At 42.8% G+C, this 22,000-nt stretch overlaps 1 protein-coding gene across 6 annotated transcripts in view; it reads left to right on the top strand.

Moving 5' to 3' along the window:
* LOC122997493 (transcription factor COE3) overlaps window positions 1-22,000 on the top strand; it is a 69,037-nt gene that overhangs the window by 2,951 nt on the left and 44,086 nt on the right. For all 6 annotated transcript variants that reach the window (XM_044373653.1, XM_044373656.1, XM_044373657.1 and 3 more), the window contains exons 5-6: window positions 1,367-1,440; window positions 3,149-3,217. In XM_044373653.1, the coding sequence (XP_044229588.1) occupies window positions 1,367-1,440; window positions 3,149-3,217 (143 nt within the window). The remainder of the gene's footprint in view (window positions 1-1,366; window positions 1,441-3,148; window positions 3,218-22,000) is intronic.

The raw sequence follows: 22,000 nt of genomic DNA on the forward strand, positions 1-22,000 counted from the left end.
AGCCCAGGCGCGCAATTATTATTATTAAATCCTTACGCACGTTTTATCCAAACGCACAGGTTTGTAAACTTAATTATAATTAGGGAAATAAAACCAGGCAGCGTTATTTCAGCTCTCCATCTCATGTTTTGTTATTAAACGGAGGATTTAGGTGGAGCCTTCTGAATAGAGCCGTGAAGCTGGGCCACTGGTCACAGACAACATTCCTGTGCGAATGATCCGAGTCAATGACGCAGAACAAGCAATTTATGGATTTCTGTTTCTACAGCTGCAAATAGCGACATAAATCAAACCAATATAGATAATCGCCGGCTTCCCAGGAAAAAAAAAAAAGAAAGAGAAGGAGAAGAAAAAAAAAATACACCAGGTCAAGTAGGACAGCTTTTAAAAAGCGAGAGAGTGATGCGACCTGGTTCAGATATGTCACTTTTTCAAAGTCACAGTCTCATATTGGCCTGAAGCGTGCCAGAAAAAAAAAATTCAATTTACTGATGGCAGCAAAACAGAAATAAATATCATTTTTGATGGTTTAATTGTATTTTGTTGTTGTTATTTTCTTTAAAAAAAAATATTTTGTCAATAATGTTGTGCTTTGCTTGCGTTTGCACTTGGTGCCGGTTCAGTATGAGGGAGTAAAGTGTCTATCCTTAGAAATGGAAGAAGGAGGGAGGGATCGAGGGAGGGAGAGAAGAGCGGCAGAACTGATAGCTCCACGCCATCTGTTTCAGCCAATGCTCAAAAATTACCCAACCGTACCGCCAGACACCGCTTTTTATCCACAGAAAGATCATTGTTAGCGGCTCAAAATAAACAACAGATTGCCCATTAACACTTTCCCCCAAATATCCCCAGATTATAAGCATATTGATGACACTTCTATTGGATCTCTCCTTATGAAAATCTCTTTCTGTGTCTGTCTGTCTGAGCCCCAGGATATTATCTAGATTAATACAAAAAAATACAATTCATTATTGTTATTATATTATCATTACCAGTAATTTTTTCATTATATTTTTTCATTATAACTGCCACTAAAAATATTGTTGTAATTATTATTAGTAGTAGTTATTTTTGTAATTGTTTATTTGTGTAGATGTCATTGATATTGATATTAATTAATATAATTTATAACACTGGGGGGGTTGCTGTAATTATTTTGACCATGTTTATTGCCTAACCTTTGCCCTCCTCTAATATATTCTGTTGTCCATATAACATCATGTGTATTCATGCCCTGATTTATTTTATTAAGTGCAAAAGTGGCAGACATGTCAATGTAATTATTTGTGAATTTGTGAGAATGATGTGTGTTTTAGGGATGGATGACTGTGTTCTCACTTTATTTCCATCTCATTTCCTTTCAAAGGCCATAGTTTATGAGGGCCAAGACAAGAATCCAGAAATGTGCAGAGTTCTTCTTACTCATGAAATTATGTGCAGGTAAGCATTGTTATTATTCTTATTATTATTATTTTGCACTGTCCATTTTGCAGATCTAGGCAAAAAGTAATTCCCTCCCCTCAATAAGTTTTGACACACATGATGTGATGCAGCAATCCAGACTGTCCTGTGGTCGTTCAGCAACCACAGAGAGCTGCTGTCATTCCTAACTTTGATATGGTGTGATTCAACTTTGATATGAGTATGACAGTAAAAATGCACTGACAGTCTTTTTCAGTGAAGGGAAAGTGAATGTATAATAAACACTCATTGACACAGTGCATAAGTTATGTTTTTTTAATTCTCAATTTTATTTATTTTTACATTCTAAGAATCCTATATAAGCCTGCCAGAGACAATGTGTTTTCTGTTAAGTTATGCATACACACTGCATGCCATGCATCGTTTTTTTTTTTTTTTTTCTCCTTTTGAGTCAGTTCTCAGTTGATCCCACCTGTCAACAATGATCAGCGAGCCTTTTAGCGTCATTTAACCACATAAATCTCCACTTCTCATATTCCGCTGCTATTCAGCGGTGTCATTGATACTAAAAGGAAAAACGCCTTTTGTTGTTATTGTTGAGCTCAGCATGAGCTTTGTGAACATTGAATTCGGATACTGTCGGTTAACCTCTCCTTTGTTACATCGGGGCATTGTTCAAGTTACTGGTTGAGAGCAAGTGCAGCATGAGAGCTGAGAATGATTTGTCTTTTTCCATGCATAAACTCATCACTCACGCTCAATTTATACATGCATCCATCACTTATTTGTGACACGTTGAATATGCTCGTGCTCTAGAGGTAATATTTTTTTTGTTATGAGGAAGTGTGTTTTGCAGCTGAATAAAGAACTACTTTAACTGCTGCCTATTATCAGATAAGAAGATATTTATATAATAGGAACAGTTATAATAATCCTTTAATAGCTTATCTTATTATATCTTTTTTTAGTCCTGTAATACACTGCTTTTTGAATTATGTTTTCTGCTCATACCTTGCAGTGCCTTAGCTATAAAATACATCTCTATTACTGCTGCTGGAAAGTCATGTAAATCAGACATATTTAAATAGTGTGTGGTTGACTGACAGTAGCTTTGCACAAAATCTTTGTTTTTCTTTCTGCACCATATGGCATAAATCAATCTCATTCACATATGTTTATATGTTTTCATTTCAAATGGAAGCTGGGATGATGTATTTGTTTATTTTTGCACTTTTGATTCAAGTCCCAATCAAAGAACTGAAAGGCAGCTAGCTATAGGCTTAGGGAGAAGATGGTTGAAACATGTGGTGGAAGATAGATTAGTGCTTTTGAGGCCATAATTGATAAATGCCCCGCAGAAATATTGGTTGAGGGTGGCACCTTGCATCTCCCTCAGAAATAGCAGCTTGGCAATTAGAGGTAAACAAAAGCTGAAGCTGTGAAAAGTGACTCCCCTGCCTCCTGGCCCAATCCCCACTCCCCTCCCCTCCAACACTAAGCCAAACAACACAACATGTTGTTTTCACCATTTTTATCAGCCATCAGCATCAATTGAATGGATAGATTGAGTGAAGGAAATGTCATGGTATTTTTTTTTTCTCCACAATATCAGAACCAGTTCAAGGCACTCAATAAATGTATGTGGTTTTGTGTGCATTATTTATTTATTTTTATTTATTTAGCAAAGTATTGCTTGCTCTGATACATACCGTCTATGTTCCTACAGCCGATGCTGTGACAAGAAAAGCTGTGGAAACAGGAACGAGACTCCATCAGACCCTGTGATCATTGACAGGTAGGCTTGCTCTGCGTGCGGCTTTTTTTTCCCTGTGTTTTGTGAACGGGGGGGAAATGAGTAAGTGAATGAGTGTGTGTCTGAGTGACTAAATGGATGAGTGACTGAGTGGATGAGCAGGCGCATGGATGAGATAGTGAACAAATGAGTTCCCTCCCGGTGTGCCAGACAGCCCAGTTGGGCTGACTTGCATCTTAGAGCTCACAGTGTGGGAACTGTGGGTGATTCTGTGTGAGTGGCTGAGGGGCGTCTTTCCCAGGTACCTGTGCACTGAGGGGCGGTCACCACCTGGATAGGGTTTGTTCAATCACAGGTGGTTCAATCACTAGAGGATCATGCTGGGAATACACCTAATTAGCTTAGGCAACTTCATATTTATTTGGCTGGCTTCCCCTCTTTGTTTACGACGGTGATGCTTACACTGTCAATAGTTGTTTTTCATTGACTGTTTCCTTCTCTCAAGTTAGCTGTGAGCTAGATGCCATTAAAGTTTTGTTTTAGAAGGGATAAACATTTTATGTCGGCTGTTTTGTTCTACACCTTCAGGGAGGTTACATCTGCCACATTTATATTACCTTCTTCACTTTCTAAAGAGGGAGAATAAATGGTCTTCTTTCAGGCATTGACATTTTTCTCACACACGGGGAAATATACGTCCTGGTCAATCTGAATATGTTTAGGTAGTTGTGTGTGTGTGTATGTGTGTGTGCACATGTGTGTGTATGGTGGATATAAGGGTGAGGTAGGGGGTGTAGTATGAGCGTCAATCTCAATGTAACTCTCACCACGTAGTAGGGAGAGACAGCAATGCTAATGTTTGACTAGCCGGAATCACTGTTTGCTTAGTGGAGAATGCCTGGTATCTGACAGAGGGGACAACTCTCTTATTAGTAATCAAATAGGGCTGAGCAGTTGTTGCTGCCACTCCACTCCAGCGGCTTCTCATGCATCAGGAAGTAGGAGCTGGCTGCCCTGGGAGCCTGGATGGATTACCAGAGCTACTGCTGTCTGAACTCAAACTCACACAGACACACACGTAGATAAACGCGAATGCACACACAGACGAGGACACAAACACGCAGACAGACAGACACCTACACGCACACATGCATGTACGTCCTCATACGCACACACGCTGCCTGTATGTTGTTTATGCTGTTGCTCATGTTTGGATGAATGTTTATATTCTTTTTGACAGTCACAGTGTACCATACACAAGAAAAGTACTGATGTGTTAAGGACAATGTAAGGATTGAGCTTTTTTTTCCCTGTATCTGGCACCGAGTGGATTGCTTAATTTATTTGTCAGGTGCGTTTGTTAGTGTAGGGATGATAGTGCAAACATTAACATATAACTTGAGACGTCTACTTTGCCTAATTTCCGCTGCTTTCATGTTTGCTTTGTGTCGCTTTGCTGCCTTTTACTGCTTAGAGTTTCGCACACCATTGTTCTTCAATCTGCGGGACAAAACATGTAACATAAGTACAATAAGCAAAATGAATGCATGGAGAATTAAAGTCAAGAAGAGGGGTGGGAAAAAAAAAGAACAGGGAAAAAAGAAGCGGATGGATATTGTAAGCTCAACTGGCTCAGGGAGGGCTCGGATTTTCATTGTGACGAGTCTGAATAGGAGTAGAGTATCCCTTTCCTTGCACAATGAGCGGCTCTGTTGAAACACAAAAGCATATGTTCCTCATTAGACCCTCCCATTGTCTCCATGTCGTAACTATGAGCCCGTCAGCTCACCCTAACAGACCCACACAGGTTCCCAGTGACTGAGGGAGGCTTGCAGAGAGGGGTGCTTGTGAAAGGTTGCAGGGTTTAGCAAGAGTTACGGACATGGCCAGAGCACAGAGCGAGTTTGCTACGTCAGATTATTTACTGCAATTACTTGACTATTCCCGCTGTACATATGGGTAAGCTTTTAGTTAAAGCTTCCATGTTTTACAGCCATTTCTTTTACATCTGTCATTTTCTCATGCACATCATTACAGGCACCTGTGCTGCGGTCGCTGCTGGCAGAAACTGATTATTTCCAATTGAGTAGAACATAGTTGAGTGACATAAACCTAGAGGAGAGGTTTGATTGTTGTATCAGGCATGTCTCATCTGTCTACAATTACAGTATGAAAACCAGCTAGCACTGCCACATTTCCTAGAGAAACAGTAGCATGGCCGAACCTTAAGAAACAGATTCGGAATGAATCATTGATGGCGTTCATTCGCTGTAACATTTTCCCAGATGGTAAGAGGGGAAAGCGCACACAGCTAGCTGGCATCTAGCAAGACATTAACTGGCGTTCCCATGGATCTGGCATATCCAGTGGAGTTTGGGAAACTTATCATTCCAAATGTGTCCTATTTTCCTGCGGTCAAGCCAGACATCTGTTTACCCTATTTTCTCTCAGAGTTTTGATACAGATTTTCACTCAGATTTTTGAAGAGGAAGGATTCTCTTTTAAAAAAAAAAAAAAAGTTAGTTAGATATAGGCCCAACAGCTGCCACATAGTTTCAGCACTGCTTGGTCTTTAAATATTTCAACACTTACATTTGATGCCCTTGCATTATTCATAGTCATTTTTGGATGAAGAAAGGTCCTATTTTTGTTGCATTTGGGTGGGTTTATATGTGTTGTGACTCAAATTTCAATATCTTTCAGGAAAGTCAGTACATATTATGCTCGGCAAAATGAAAAGTCTATTGTCTTTGAGTAGCGTGAGTGTACTTTTTTTTTTTTTTTTTTATCTCCACATCAAATCAGAAAATAAAAATCTCAAACACAGTCAGTGCTTACATAAAATAAAAGAAACGAAAAAGTCATTTTATGTAGTGAGTAATTGTGGCACTGTTGCTGTGACCGCAGCACTTTGCAGTTTGGTATAATTATCTCTTCCCCTTATAAATCCAGCAGTGCTACAGATGTCACATTTATAAGTTAATGGTGCCTTAAAGTAAGTGGGGGTGTAGGTTTATTCAGTCAGTAATTTGAGTCTTTAGAATTATAGTGATGAGGTACCCAATATCTGATTAGATGGTTTACCCATTTACAGTGCATGTAGTGTATAGCCAAACATAACTCAATTTGCGATGACTCTCCTGGTCTGGTATCTGTCTTCACTCTCTTGCATATTGACTTTGTCTTCTCTTGTGTGAAAGATTAGATACATTGTTCAGGCTTACACATGGATTTTGTAATAAGATGGCACATGTTGTTGAAAGAGGAGAGAAAATGACTCATTCTGTGTGTCAGGGTTCAAAGGTCGCATCTTACTGTGAGAAGCTGCAGAAATTTATGTAAGTCGACTAGACAGAGATGAGAAGTGTGCTATCAATGTGTATTCTAGTCGTATATGAATTTTGAATTTGATGTATGTTCATACAGCTTAACATCCTGTGTCAATTTACGCTGCCATTCACAAACGGATTCTGGACCAGATCTAAACATGTCAGCTTCATTTATTCCAGTGGCTACGGCACTCCCTTTCACTTCCTGTCACAAAGGTCAAAGAGCAATGACCTTTGGAGTGCAGCCCAGCCACTGAATAATTCATGACATTGACTTGTTTTTCCCCTTATTTTTCCCCTTGTCTCTTTTTTTGGTCAGCACACATGGTTGTGCTGTGGGAGGCTTTTATTCATTTAGCTCATTTATAAAGGCCTCACCGCACCTGTTCGTGTGTTAATGCAATTAAATTTTGGCCTAATGTAAATTTTGCTTAGCTTTCTGTTATGTCCCTCATTAGTGAGCCTGTATTTTCTAAATGACTTTGCGTTATCGTTCATTTGTGGAACACCTACGAGGTCATTTCCCAGAGTGCACTTGACTTGTTGTCAAGTTGTTTACCAGAAACAAAAGACCACAGCCTTAGAACGTCTCACATGTTGTTCCCTCGGCCTTCTAAGAAACAAATCGGAAAATTTGCGTGCTCCCATCTGGTTTTTGCAAAACTGTGATTACCTCCAAAAGCTGAACAAATGCCAGTATTTATAAGGTCAGCCCTTTATGTGGAAATGTGATGTAAATGAGAATCAGCGAAAGGGGACATTAAACAAAATTAAATTCATTGTCTCCTTTAATGTCATTTACATTTTTGGCTAAGCCCTGGACTGTCAAAGAGGATTTCTAAAACCATTTTAATTGCACATCAGCATTGGAAAAGAGGGTGTGTTTTCACTGAGCGTCTGTCTTGATAACCTGCAAAGAGAAGTCTGTTTATGAAGTACCTAAATGACATTTTTTCACTGCATCTGCAAAAGGGGCAATTAAGATGGCACTCAGTAGGTAGTGTTAATCTAGTATTGTGCTCCCACCATCCATAATGAAAATCACACCGTGAAAGGGTCACTGTTGTTGTGATTGAGAGTTGATTGCTGCAGGTGTTCCTTCTGGATATTTTGCTTTATACCAGTGAGCTGTGGGACCTGCACCGCAATGTTTTTTTGTGAGTCATTAAAGCTGTTAACTTGTGTGGGAAATGCTCTCTTTCTATATTTACACACATGCACACAAACACCTGCACACACCTTTTTATTTGTGGCTTAACAATATATCCATCTCAGCGCTTTATTTATGGCAGTGTTTGGTGTAATTCATGTGGCAGATGTGGGTTTTTGACGCCCGTTGAGAAATGGAAGAATAAACTGGCCAGCGCTGCCTAAGTCGACGTGATGTTTGAGTGAAGCCTGTCTCCTCTCGAGCCAGAGTAGGAAGAGCAGGAAGTGTTGAGAGCGAAAGCTGTACTTGGCAGCTCTCTTTTGGCTTGCACTTGCCGAAAAATGAAACCCAGACCCTCTCTGCAGCCCCAGAGCCAGAACCTCCTTCCCAGTGCTCCAACATCCAGGATTGGGTAATACTGTTCACTAAGCAAAACATTACCTCAAATTATTCTCGCCCTGTTTTCTATTCCCTCCTCCCTCATGTCGGTTTTATCGCAGTTTGTAAATGTCAAGACACGTACAAAGACGCACAGTATAAATGATATTTTCCAAATTATGCTCACATGTTTGGGTTCACATGAGTGGCGGCTGAACGTAACGTGGTGCCTGACGTTCCCAAGGGAGACCCACCTCACTAGGGTAGGATTCCCCAGTGGCATCAGCTAATGGCAAGACTTGACAACAGCAGAGAAGCTGGGGGTGTTGTGTTTTACTAGCGCTGAGCAGGGGTGATGACTTTAACATGTGTGCAGAGAAAGACGGAGATGTTTGTGTGGTGTGTGTGTGTGTGTGTGTATGTGTGTTTTGTATGTGTGTGTGTGTGTCTGTGCGTGCACACGCTTGCATGCATGTGTGTGTTTGTGAACTTGTGTGTGTCTGTGTGTGTGTGTGTGTGTGTGTGTGCTGTGCTAAAGAGAGAGGTGTGCGGTACGAAAGAGTGGCGCGGGCCAACAGAGCGACGGATTCGGCTCCAGCTTGACGGCAGTGAAAGACGAAACATGGTTCCACATGTGTTGAGAAAGAGCAGTCCATCTGTCCATGGAGACAACCCCTCCCCCCTTCACCACCCCCTACTCTTTCCCTCTTTCCTTCTCTTCCTCTCCTTCTCTTGCTCTCTCTCCCTCTCCTCTCCCCCCACTCTTTACTCCCCTGGTTCACTGCTGACAGAAACAAGGCCAGAGCTGGGGTGATGGGATGAATGCTGGGCCAAGAGCAACACTGGACCTTGTATACACACAAAGATACACACACACACACACACACACACACACATGCTGAGGAGAAATAAGAAAAGGTTATCAAAGATTTTTGTTTTATGTTGTTAAAGTTTACGGTCTTCAGTTGCATTCACTGAGCGCGGTGTTAATGTGATTTAAACCCGGTTGTGGAGCAATGGAAGTGATTTATTTTGATATTATGAAAGAAAACAATCTATTAAGATTTATTCATTTTTCCCTGACACACAGCTGCAATAAGCCGCCATGGTGAAAATGTTACATTATTGAAATTAAATCTGAAGTAAATAAAACATGCCACTCTTTTTCAAATATTTAGCGGCTCTCCTTTATAATTAAACTTTGTAGCTGTTTTGAAGATGTTGTTTGGTTTCTTAAAGCATTAATGACGCAAGAGCTTTGTCAAACAGCTCCTGATTCTGTGAATCACATATAGGTCACTCAGACCGGTGTTTTTTTTAGCCATTTTTTCTTTTGAAAAAGAGTCTCCTTTCTTTCTTTTGGCATGTTCTCACTCCCATTCAATCCTTATTAGGTTTCCCCTAATTGTCAAACAAACTGTTGGGTCAACCTCAGTCGTATCTGGCCGTAAAACAGCACATTAGGCCCTGGTGAGGGATATATGTGGTATTTCATCGGAGACGGAGTAATGCTGGGGTTTTATGGTTAAGTACCAGTTCACGCCCACGCCATTTGTTTCGCATTAGAGTGGAGGTTTTGTAAATCAGATCAATATGTTCGCTGAGATGTGATTCCTTGTCGGGATCTCCCGAGTCGTTCTTTCCTCAAGTATTTTTCTTAGGGGACTGGTTGTCGATGCACACTCCCCCACTTCCCTCCCTCCCCTCCTATCCTTCCCCTTTTTCCCTGCCTCTGTCAGTCCCTCTCTCCATCTCCACCTCAATCTATTTCCATTTTCTGAATGTAGCAATTTGTAGTGTGACACGGGCAAGATTAGGATGGGAAGCAGTCTGAAGATTTCATCGGACATGGTCCTGCTCCCGCTGGTGTGAGGTCACAGGACAAAAATGGGGGAATTCAGGGATAGGGTCATCAGTTACCTCGGGGAAACGAGCTGGTCTGCTGGCTGCTCTGTTGGCCCCAGGGGTGCCTGGGATGTATCGGAGGAGAAGCCCCAGAGAAAGAGCCCTGAACCAGTGTCATTTATTAAAAGTGACAAGTTATTTCTAACTATAGCTCTGTTTTTATTGTTTTACAATGCTGTCATTTGGAACAGTGCCCCTCTGTTCAGGAGTCACAAACACGTGATGAATGAACGGGGTGACCTGCTTTTTTAACATATACACATGTTGGATGCACTTTGGCGACATATGTATACTGTTAAAATATATTATGTATTTTGTTGTGGTGCTTAAATCAAACAAATGTGCTGGTTTAATAAAGGTCGACCGTATGATAAGTGCAATAAAAATATTTCACCATTCACCAGTTTTCTCCAGTACATTTGTTCAGTAAATTAATAACAGCTTACAGTATGAATCTCAGGCTGACCTTCGCATAATCAGTACCAGAAGTTCCACAGAACATGACCACACTATGGTGTATGTGTGCACAGAGAGCAGAGATCAGTGTCTATTTTAGTATTTGAGTTGTTTGGACTTTCTTTTGACTCTGGAGTTTCTTTATAAAATACATAAAATTCATGCTAATAATGGAGTATTTATTTAATGTTTGACCAATGCTCTTCATTGAGGGTCAGCGAGGTACTTTGCTCCCCCTCTTTTTTTTTATTGCCTGCCCCAACTGCGTTAATGATATATGACAGAAATTTCCTTGTGCTGGTTCAGTGGCAAGAAAGGTCCTGGCTAGTCTATATCAATCCATCTGACTTATGTTCCCATGTCTTGAATTACCGCTTGATGGAAACCTGCTGCGGGCTTCTCTTGCCAATTGAAATCAGATCTCCTCCACAGCCTGGTGTGATATTGATCCATATTCAACACCCAGGCTGCCGATCGATCAGTATTGATTTACAATAAAAAACACTCCTCTGCTTGTTCAGCAGTGCGATCGATACTTTAAAGCAAAAGGAGGAAAAAAAAAATTAAAAGAAGAAAAACAGGATTGTGCTTTTTTACCATGCAGTGACCAGCAGGAATATATAAAAATGTGACGAGATGTTTCATTTCATTAAAGGAGTATGAGTTTAAGTGACCAAACCTTGACCACACTGGCAACCAGCAACAACGACCGCACTGAACGATGATCCTTTCCTGCCATGTGAGACAAACCAATAAAAATGGTTTAACAGGATGACACTTCTATAAGGACTCATTTATTGAAGGAGGTGTGTCTGTTTCTGAATTAGAGGCACATCTGCACTGCAATGGGGAGTGCTAAAACTGTCATATCAAATCTATCTGAAAATTGAAATGGAATGCTAAAAGTGGTGGATCAAGCCCGAGCACTTTAGCTTGATTTTGGCGTGTTAACACGATGACATGATTTCCTGTGGTTTTGATATTAATTTGTGTCTCATTTTCTCTCCCGCCCGCACACACACACACACACACACACACACATACACACACATATATACACACACGCGCTTGCTGGGCCTCTGCCTCCCACACGGTCATCATTAGTACCCGGTACAATTCTGAACACACTGGAACAGACTAAAGCGACCCATTCAGCTACAGTCCAGATCCACTTTTCTCCCTGTCACATCTTAGTCCTAATCTCTCGGACTTCCTCCTCTCTGCCAAATAACCGTTCCCATCCAGCAGGTCCCAGCATTGGCCTGGGCTGCCAACATCTGAAAGTTATTATCCCCAATCTCTGACATCCAGGAGTTTACAGTTATATAATGATGGGGAAAACCACATGTCCCCAGAGGCAGAGAACATTTTTGAGATGCCTCCCCATCTGTTTTGGGGGAGCTGCCCATTTTGGGCCAAACTCAGAATGGCAGGCAGGCAGATTTTTTTTGTAATCTTTTATTTTCTACCACTGGAACAGGCCAGTCTGGGAGTCATTATATGGGGTGATAAAGCAAATCCAATTGGGTCAGGTTCCCCTCCACACAGTGCTGGTGGCACCAGCTCTCCCTGCCTCACTGCTCGTCCCTGACTGTGTAAGTGGTGGTTGTTTGTTTGTCCTAGAGAGGCTGGGCTGGGGGACTAATGCAAGCCCGGGGGCCAGCCAGGTCGGAGGCGACGGTAAACCCGAGCTGCCTGGTGTAGCAGTGCTCCCTCGCTGCTGGCTCGGCCTTGTTTGGACTGCAGCTCCGGTTTGCTTTCTTAGAGGGAAGCTGAGCCTCCGTAATCATTGAACCTTTCGCTCGGGTGGGGAGCACAGCCGAGAGCAGAGGGAGTGATGACATAGGTCCGCAGAGGCCTGGCCCAGTCCACCCCTGCTGCTCTTAGCATATTTATTTTCTCTTCTCATTGTATGGTTTAAGTCACACCATATTATGTTCGGACCTTATGCACGTGCATAGGCACTCAGATGTGATGATGTGCATGGCGTAAAGCTGTAGGCTTTGTTTTTACTAATAACGCTGGGGATTAGTGACTTGCTGACCTCAGTGTAATCTTTATTAGTCTGTTAACCATATACTCTAGTTATGAAGCAGTCTTAACTGATCTTAGAGCAGTGATACAGACATGCAGTTCAGGACAACACATTGGGGAAAAACTCACAGAATTGCATGCTGTTATTAAATCAAAACGCAGCTGATTATTTTATGTTATGTGTTTCCACTAAAGCGTTCCAAAATCTTACAGATTTCGATAATTTAAGACCCCCATCTTACCCCCTGAGCACTCCTCAAAAATGTTTAATTCAACATCACTACTCTGTTCTGTTTTGTTATGTTATTGAAATGGGTTGTCGATTCGAATAGAGTCAACCTGGTGGGCCAATCTCATTGTAGCCAGTGGAGAGTGAAAGCCATCTCAGCAAGCTAGGCTCACCAGAACACACACAGAGATTGGACGAGGGGGGCAGTGAGAGCGAGAGTGCCTTCTCCAGATGGAGATCCCAGATATGGGGGAAAATGTCCGGGCCATTTTCCAGGGTTTCCATAATGGGAATCTACCCCTTGCTTGCTTATTAAGTTGTGCACACAAGGAGGAGTGAGGAGAGAGATGGAGAGCAGAGGAGATAAGGGCAGGCGAGGCGAGAGATGGACAACCTGCGCGCCGTCACCTCTCTGTTGTAAGTGTCAAGCAGACCCTGTCGGAGAAATCACAGGTCATGTGGATAGATGATTGTCAAAGCACCACATTGATATAAGGGCTTTCTTTTTTTCTCTGAGCCGCGGAGGCGCATGATAAGATTTGTTTTTGTTTTGTGTTGGAGAGGGAGAAAGTATGACGTTCAGGTCAGGGAGGTCGGCTCTGGGGGTCACAGGGTCGCAGCCTCTTTGGTACCTGAGTAACCTCACATGGCTAAGCCATTTCTCAGGCTCCCTGAAATGATGGTGGGGTATAGAGGGGAGGGGGTAGGTTGAAGGGGTGGGCAGGAGAGTGATCTATCAGCGGCAGCAGCAGACATGCAGACAGCATGGCAGCTACTGCAGCTAAACAGAGTGAGACAGATAGGCAGAAGTCTCTCATACGTAACACCAGAAGCTTTAAGAAGACAGCGCTGAGTGTTATGGATGCTTGACATTGACCTCTTATACAGAGATGGTGTATTTATCAAGGTTGTAGGACAATAGTGTATTTGTTTGTAAATTATTTAGTTCACTGGGTGAAATACTACTTTCCTCCCATAACACTTGCCACTTTTGTAAGATAAGAACAATCTGTTTCTATTCTCCCTTTTATGCAGCTTGTCAGCTGTTTTCTACGAGGCTTAGAATTTAGGTGATCATATTCTGAACACTGTCAGTTCTATCAAGCCGCATCCACTTTAGAAAGAGAAGAGGAAAAAAAGCTCTGAAGCTTACATTTTTCTCGAAGAGAAATATTTGTGTACAGATAGGCCTGTCATTCTGTGAAACAACATTCATGATTCTTTTATTGGTGCTCAGCCATCACCCCCTCTCTTCCTCTGTGGAAAAAAGGGCTAGTCTACAAAGTGGCTTTTTGTCGTTTGAGAGAAGTAAACTTCATCAGGTCGACGGCGAGGTGTGCTTCACATGTCACTCAGTCGAGCTCTCTCCTAATGAAATGCTGCATACAGATTTCTGCCTGCGGGCTCAGGGGGATAAGACCGTGGTAACAGAATGAAACAAACCCCTTCCCATTCCCTTCACTCACACACACAAACACACATACATGCAACACACTCTTGCTGGAGAGCATCCATGTGAGGAGATCCAAATCTGCAATTTATTCAAATATTGATATTTCTACTTGTCAGGAGAAAGGTGCCTTGAAATTTCCTCTGAGTACTCCTGTCAAAAAAATAGCAGGAAATATGTCAGATAATTCATAAATGGAGTTCAGCGCTGCAAAGTCAGTTGGGAACAGCAAAAAATATATATGCTTGTCAATGAAGAATAGGAGCAATATTACAGAGCCTGCTGCTCATTCTTCCATCATGTCAAGCAAACAGCGTTTGCAGGCCCATAAGTGTATAGACAGTCTGTGTGTGTATTTGTGTATATGCATGTACTGTATATTTGTAAATGTCTCCCTGTATGTACATGTGTATGTATATTTATGCATGTGAATGTGTGTGTGCTTTGGCTATGTTGTGACTCCTACTTAAATGTGTTTGTTATCTTTTTTCCATCAAGACACCCCATTTCCCACCCTGAAGCAGCCAATGGGAATGTGTCCTTTTTTTGCAGAGGTCCGTAACCGGACGCTGGCCTCCATGTGGTTTGAATTAGGGCCCCTGAAACTGTGAAGGACGCCTCGAATGACGTGAGGCACTTGCAGACCAAATTCCATTCTGCTGAATGGTGGAGAAAAGAGCTCTCCGGAATCCTCCGAGATTTTTTGGCTCTGGCCCGCCAGCGATTAAAACAGGGCGGAAACCAATAACTCAATGAATCATGGGGCAACGTCCCATGAAATCTCTCATTGCTCTGTCACACCCTCGTGCAAACTCAAATCAACTCGAACTCTGCTGATTAGTCTTTTTTCCAAAGTGAAAAAAAAAAAGAAATTGGACAAAAGTCTTGTTCTGTTCTCCTGTTTACTGAACAGAACTTTCAACATTTTGAGCAGAGAAAGGCACTCGTCTCCTGCCTCCTCTCTCTGTTAGTTACCTCCATTTTTGACAAACTGTGGGCTTTCCTGATGATGCATCGCTTGACCATGTTGTGCCAAGGCAAGACAGAATAGGACTCCACATATCTCCTGCGGTCATGTGATGCCATAGTTCATAGCAGTTGATGAGATGCAGTTTGGCACAGCTTGGGACCCATCTGGGAGATGCAGATACGCAGACAGGAGAAGTATTTTACAGCAATGCATCTGCGTGCTTGAAGAGCTATTTAGCATATGCTGCTATACGAGAGAATTTGCTTTGCTGTTGCCAGCTGCAGATTAGTCTTCATTTCTCAAAAATCCGACAGAGCAGCTGATCCATAGTGGAAAACAGCTAGCATTGGCCAAAATAATGTTTTACGTTAATGTCACATGTTATTTAATATTTTTCTTAATTACTTCTGCATTACATTGAATTATTTTTGTTAAAATAATACTGGCTGAACAAAATCTATCTCCAGCTCCTCTTGTATCAACAATAACAATGTCAAGCAGTGCAGTAATGCTGCTGCCAGCACTGGCCGGTTTGTTTCTGTTAGCTCTAGCAGAAGTCAAAGCCCATGCTGCTGCTCTAACTCAAGTGGCTGATATGTTAGGCCATCTAGGGCATGGCAGGCGGTTGACAGTCCATGCAGCCTGTCTACCCACAGGACATCTCCACATAGTGTGTCCACAGTGGGGCCAGTGCTGTCATCTGGGCCCACTATGGACCACTGCTCTGCTGACAGTGAGAGGGTAAACGTTTACCACCTCAATCCCCCATTAACTCGGTGAAGGCGCTTCGATCCTCTGTGAAAATAATGATATTGATTGGAGCTTGGCTCTACAAACGAAACGGTTGCAACTAAAAGAGGGATGGGCCCTTGCATTAGAATATGGGATTTTCGAGGATAAAAGAGTGTTTGGATCTTGTTATATTTTTCCTCTCCTCCATCTCCCTCTAGCTTTCCCCCACCTCCTTGTCTCCTCTCTTTCTGCATTTTTATGTGTGTGCATGTAGTGTGAGAGCCTGCGTGTCTCCTAAGATTACCCTCCGCTATCCCCGCAATCAAACAACAAATGACAACATCATTGCTCAGGCCTTTCAAAATACGACACAAAAAGTGTGTTGTAGCTACATTAACTTGCAACAACCCCCTAATAGACCCTTGTGGGTTTTGTATCTCTCCCCCTTCTCTCTCCTCTCTTCTCTCTGCAAGGCTGTCACATATCCACCCCCCTCACAGTGCGAGCCTCCGAGCCTCGGTGGAGATCAGGAGCTCCCTGTCGGAGGTGCTTTGTCACGTAGCCCAGGGAGCGTGGAACTCACCCAGAGCTGTTGAACAAACACAAGCACAGGGGCTGTCAATAGCAGCTCCGCAAACTAATTGCCTGTCAAATGAACCACCCTCGTTAAGCTGCCCTCACACACACATCCACACACACACGCAGACACACACACACACACACACACACACACACACGTGCGTGCACTGTGACATTCATACTCTCACACACCCACATGCACCCACACCCACACGCAGAGACGATTTGATTCAAAGAGTAGTGATACCTTGTTAGAAGAAAAGACACACGAGTGGCACTTCTCTGTTTGCCATCTTGTTTCTGCAATCGTTACCGGCATGTGTAGTGCAGTCACTGTGAGATTGCCTTTTTGTTATTATTAAGGAGAACATAGCATTGTAAAGTATAGCTGATGTAATCCAAACACATCCCACACACCCTACAGTATATTAGCTGGCGTAATATTTCAGTTTTTAAAACCACTCATTAGATGGTAGCAGAGCTCCATACGCCAAATGTTATTGTTTTTGTGTTTGTTTTGCTTTTTTTTTTTCTGTAGTCATTAGGCGGTAGCAGTGGAGTGCCCAGCGCCTTGTCTGGGTGCCTGTAACAGTGCTGTCGGATTGACACAGCTGGGGAGAGCAGCTTGAGGCTGCACGCTCAGGAATACACAGGGGTGTTCAAAGCCCCTCTCTGAATCCTGATCAGAGCGCTGCCCCGGCCAACTGATGGCCTATTAAATATACATGCGCAGAGGTCAGAGCTGGAGGTCCCGGCTTCCTCCCAGCCATGTGCACTTAAGCGGAAGGGCTGGGCAACAATAAAACCTCCTCTCACTCCAGCGAGCTCTCCCCTGACACCCTCACCTCCAGTGTGTAGGCTACGTCAAGTACAGTGCTCACCTAGCGCTATATTACAACTGCCTTTGTGAAAAGGCCAAATGATGCATTTTTTACATGGTTATTATATATTTATATTCAATAACACCAAGGACCACTCTTGCGTCTGTCTGTCTGCCGTTTTTTTTCTATTGTCACTGGTAAATAGCCTTGCTCGATACAAGCGTACCCAGAGTTTGAAGTGAATCCACATCCCTCGTCTTTATAGCTTACCAGAGACTGAGACAAGGAGGTAGAGGGGAAAGCCCCATAATGGCCAGTCATGATTAACATATTCAGAGTGACACTCTCTCTGTGTTCGTTCGTTAAGCCAGGTCTGTCTGACTAATGAAGTGGAGCGGCAGTTTATCAATTAACCCAGCACTGAGCCATTTGTGCTGGGGATAACGCTCTCTCTGGGTGTCACGGTGATCCAGTTTGGTGCCCTTTAACCTCTACGAGTGTCCAACAAGGCAGGACTGTGTGACAATGACAGCAAGACACACAAATCCACAACTGGAGATCCACTAAACAGGATTTGTGCCTGCTGTTCGCTGGCAAAACGCAGAGAGAAGGGTGTGGATTGATTGGGTAATGGGATCATGAAAAAAGATCTCCACAAACTAACATTGGGGGTTTTCAGCATTCTCAGATTTCGCATAGATCATAGCAAACAACTTAGTCCTGTCTCTATTAAAACAAGCCCTCCCCTGCCATTATCTTTCCCCCCACTGCTCCTTCCTCCATTTCACATTGTTTGTGTTCATTAAGACATGGGCGACCTGCCTTATCCACACATCAGACCTAGCTCTCAAGAGTAATTGCGATGGTCTTGCAGAGGATAATGTGGTTTAAACTCAGTATAGCCTGTCTATTAGGAGAGACATGATGGCAACCACAAATAATAAAGAACTATTTATTCCTCTCTCTGTGACGCTAACTAGGTAACATATCAAGCCAGCACCGCTAAGGGTCTCTCTTACTGTCAGATATGGCACCCTTCATCCATTCCCAATGGCCCTTGCCTCGACATCTCTGCTCTTCATTTTCTACATGAGCCTGGTCATAAATGCACACACACCTCATATATATTTGATAGTTAATATTTATCCTCGCTAGGGAAGTGCACTTTACATGTGGTAACATACGATTACCTGCAATTCTTATAGCAAAGAAACAAAATCGATATGGATATATAATTCATGACGGAGGGGCTATCAGTTTTTATGGCTCTCTATCCAGGCTCATTAAAGTTTTATCGTAATTGACTGCAAGCAAGAGTTTTTAAGGCATGTTTCTCCCTCACTTTCTACCTTTAATAATTAAGTAAAGTTTAATTGGTTGTATTTTGAAGCACCTAGTGGATGATAGGAGTCTCCCAAATTCAGAACCATGAATTATAGAGTGATATGTTATGCATTAACCTGTCAGTTTGTTCATTTGTTAAGGCAGAAAAGTATAGTCCCAACCCCCCGAATCACATCCAGAAATCGAATAACTGGCCAGACCCTTCAAAAAATTCCTTTTTATGTCTTTCATTGCTGTGTTAATGTAGTGACATGACGCTGTCACTCAGAACGCTCCCATCAACCGCCAGCCCCGAATCGACTCCACTGATTGGTGGTCAACTTGTTCTCTTGAAGGGAGATTGACAGACGGAAAATTGCACTCTCAGATTTCACCCTTCATTCGTTGCAGTTGTTCTTCCACTCGTCAACTCTCCGCCATGCCTGAGACAGACAGAGGCTTTATCCATTAGCTGTTGGCTTGGCGGGTGGGTGGGCAGATTGAGGCGGGATGGAGGAGGAGATGGGGGTAGGAAGACAATCCTACATTTGAGCACTCTGAGGGAAAATCAATCATGTCATCATAAGTGAGAAGTATGGATGAATTTCATCAGCTGGTTCCTGTCCTGTTCACGCCGCTGGCTTTCTGACTGGCCTGTCCCTCTGATTGGCTTTCTCAATGACCCTTAAATCCGAAAAGGGAGAGGATTTTGAAAACACTTTAATAAGAGAAATCAGACAGGAGTTTCAGGGTTACAGTTTCCCACTTTGCCTGCTGCTACACTGTGGGAAACCTCAAGTGGTTTCTCTTGACAAAGTGGTAATAGATTTACCATATGATTCTGTGCCAAACCAGCATTAGGCAGTTTTGTAAGAAAATGTTTCTCAACTATTTTCTGTCCACAGCAGATATGATGAAGTGTTATAAAGGGCAGAGCACTTTGCCACTGAAAATTTATTTTTATAATTTTCCCCATCATCTCACAAGGTCACAGATGAGCACTAAAAGCATCATAGGTATAGGGTGTGAAGCAATCAAAAATGGATGAAAAGTGAAGACATGGAAATCACAGATGAGAAATTGACAGCCGTTTACAGCCTTGTTGTTGATGTGAGTGACAGTGTGAGGGAGAGACGGAGGGAGAGAAAGCGAGAGGGAACGAGTGAGAAGGAGAGGGAAAAAAGGGGAGAGTTAAAGTGGTGATAAATTTAATGGAAAAATCAAATACAAAACAAATTCATTCCTCTAAACTTGATGCTTCAGTCGTTCTTTTCTTGGCCTGTGCTAAGCCTTAGAATAAACTGTCACTCCTTATCGATCGCATCTGAATTGTTACCGAGATTTCTGAAAAGTAGTCTTGACACACACCCTGCGAATAGTAATCTTGGGAGATGAGAACATCCAGACTGAACGGCTAACACCCCTGACTTAAAATAAAAGAGGCTTTTCTTTTCTCCCTTTTTTCAAATCCAAGCTAATACACTTTGGTGAATTACAAATTCAGTGATAAATATGTTGCGGTGAAAAGATGAACCCTTGTTGGATTTTATTGTCTTTGCTTAGAAGTGTGAATGAAAGGGGGGGGTGGGAGGGGGGGGGGGTGTTGCTATTTTGTCATGGGGAATGTTTATAAACAGCAACTGAGCATGAAATGTTTGTACACGATTTGTTTGCCATTTGTGATGGAGATGACATGATCAAAAAATCAATTCACTTCACATTTGATTTCCAGCGAGCAGTTAAATGACTGCTGTCGACAGCACCCACTGAAATTCATGTATCATGGTATGGTTCATTATATCCCAATGGTGTATTAATTATGGCTATAGATAGAGAGCTCTGCTGCGAGCGGTAGCCTAGCTGCTGAGTACCAGGGGGAGCTAGCCTGAGGAGGAAAGCTCTGCTTGTATCCACTCATCCCTCAGCTGACAGGCCTGCTCCAGGAGAAAAGGATTTCTCCGGATTGAGTGCCATTTTCTCTTCTTTAACAAGGAAATTAGTGTGTAAAGGAGATCTGTCAGGATAAAGTGCAGCTTGACTGCTGCCGCCCTCCCCTCCTCTCTGTCTTTCTTTCCCGCCCTTCCCTCCCTTCCCCATCCTGTAACTCTCTCTCTCCACCTCTCTCTTGCTTTCTCTCCCTCTATCTGCCTCTCTCCTTCCTCTCTCTTTCTTTTCCTTTCTCCCCCACTCAATGGCTCCCTCAGGGGATCTTTCTTGAGCATTAGCAGAACACATCCAATGTCCCAGCTACATGATTTCATGATATGATTTGTACCGGGGATTTGCAATAATCCGCAAATAAAGTTGAAAGTGAATGACTCTCAATAAGAGACGCAGACAAGCAAAACCAAACCTTTTAAGATTTTCTTTATCTTTAATGGCATGAAAAATGAATTTGTTTTGCATTAGATCACAACAATTTAGCAATGGTCTGAGTATGTTGTTTTGTCTTTGGCTTTTATGATCATGATTAATTCCTGCACAGGAACCTCAGTGATATACATAATGCATCATTCGCTCATTTAAATGTTCAGTTCCTCTGCAGTTGCAGAGAGCCTGGTAGCTCATTACACATTACCCATGTGTGCCTGGGAGTTGGAGTGTGCCAGCTACTCACTTGTAGTCAAAGATACAGTATCTGCTGCTTTAGCAGGATGTCACGAATTGATGATGCGATTAAACTCAGGTGTCATCTCCACCGCTCCGGCTTCATTCACCTCATGTTAGTCGCTTTATTTTGCCTCAACATTAGTGAGAACTAACTTTTTTACCTCCAGTAGATGGACAGGGATGAGCCCCACTGGCACATTTTAATAAGTCTGCTTCAAAGGTGTAGGATGAGGCAAAAAAAAAAAAAAAATCAAAACATCCTGGGTTAATTTGAAATGTACTCTGCATCTGTGATGGGAAACAGCCTCACAGGTAAGTAAGGGAGACAATTAGGGAATATCCGTAAGTGCAGGAGCTGCATACTAAAAAACGCAAATCACTATTTCCCCATCTGGCCCCTACTGTGCCGAGAACTGCAGCTGAGGTCCGATTTCACCCGTCAATCACGGCCGCTTCGCTGTGGGGTGTGTGTCCTGGTGAGAGAGCCTACCCCCAAGTCATTAGCACACACAGTCAAACTGTACTGAGAACTGCCCTGCATCGCTCTGCTCTGCGCCACGGTTTAAATATCCCCAGCCTGTGACAGGATCAGTTTAGCGATCTGTAGGATTGATCTCCTCTTTAAAGTTTTGCCTGAGGCGACTCTAATTGGGAACGAGGCTGCCTCCCACTCCCCTCACTCCCTTAACTGTCAGTCTTGGCTTTGTTTACTGAGGACATGCCCAAACCTATTTACTCAATAATGAGGAGACGTGGTGGGGATGCTGCTGATCACATTGAGGCTCCCAGCGGGATTTCTGCATGCTGGGAAGGGTGGGAACATCATTTTAGACTTTTTGAGCTCGTGAAAGTTAGCCTA

Source organism: Thunnus albacares, chromosome 14 (assembly GCF_914725855.1).
Source record: "Thunnus albacares chromosome 14, fThuAlb1.1, whole genome shotgun sequence".
NCBI classification, from domain to species: domain Eukaryota; kingdom Metazoa; phylum Chordata; class Actinopteri; order Scombriformes; family Scombridae; genus Thunnus; species Thunnus albacares.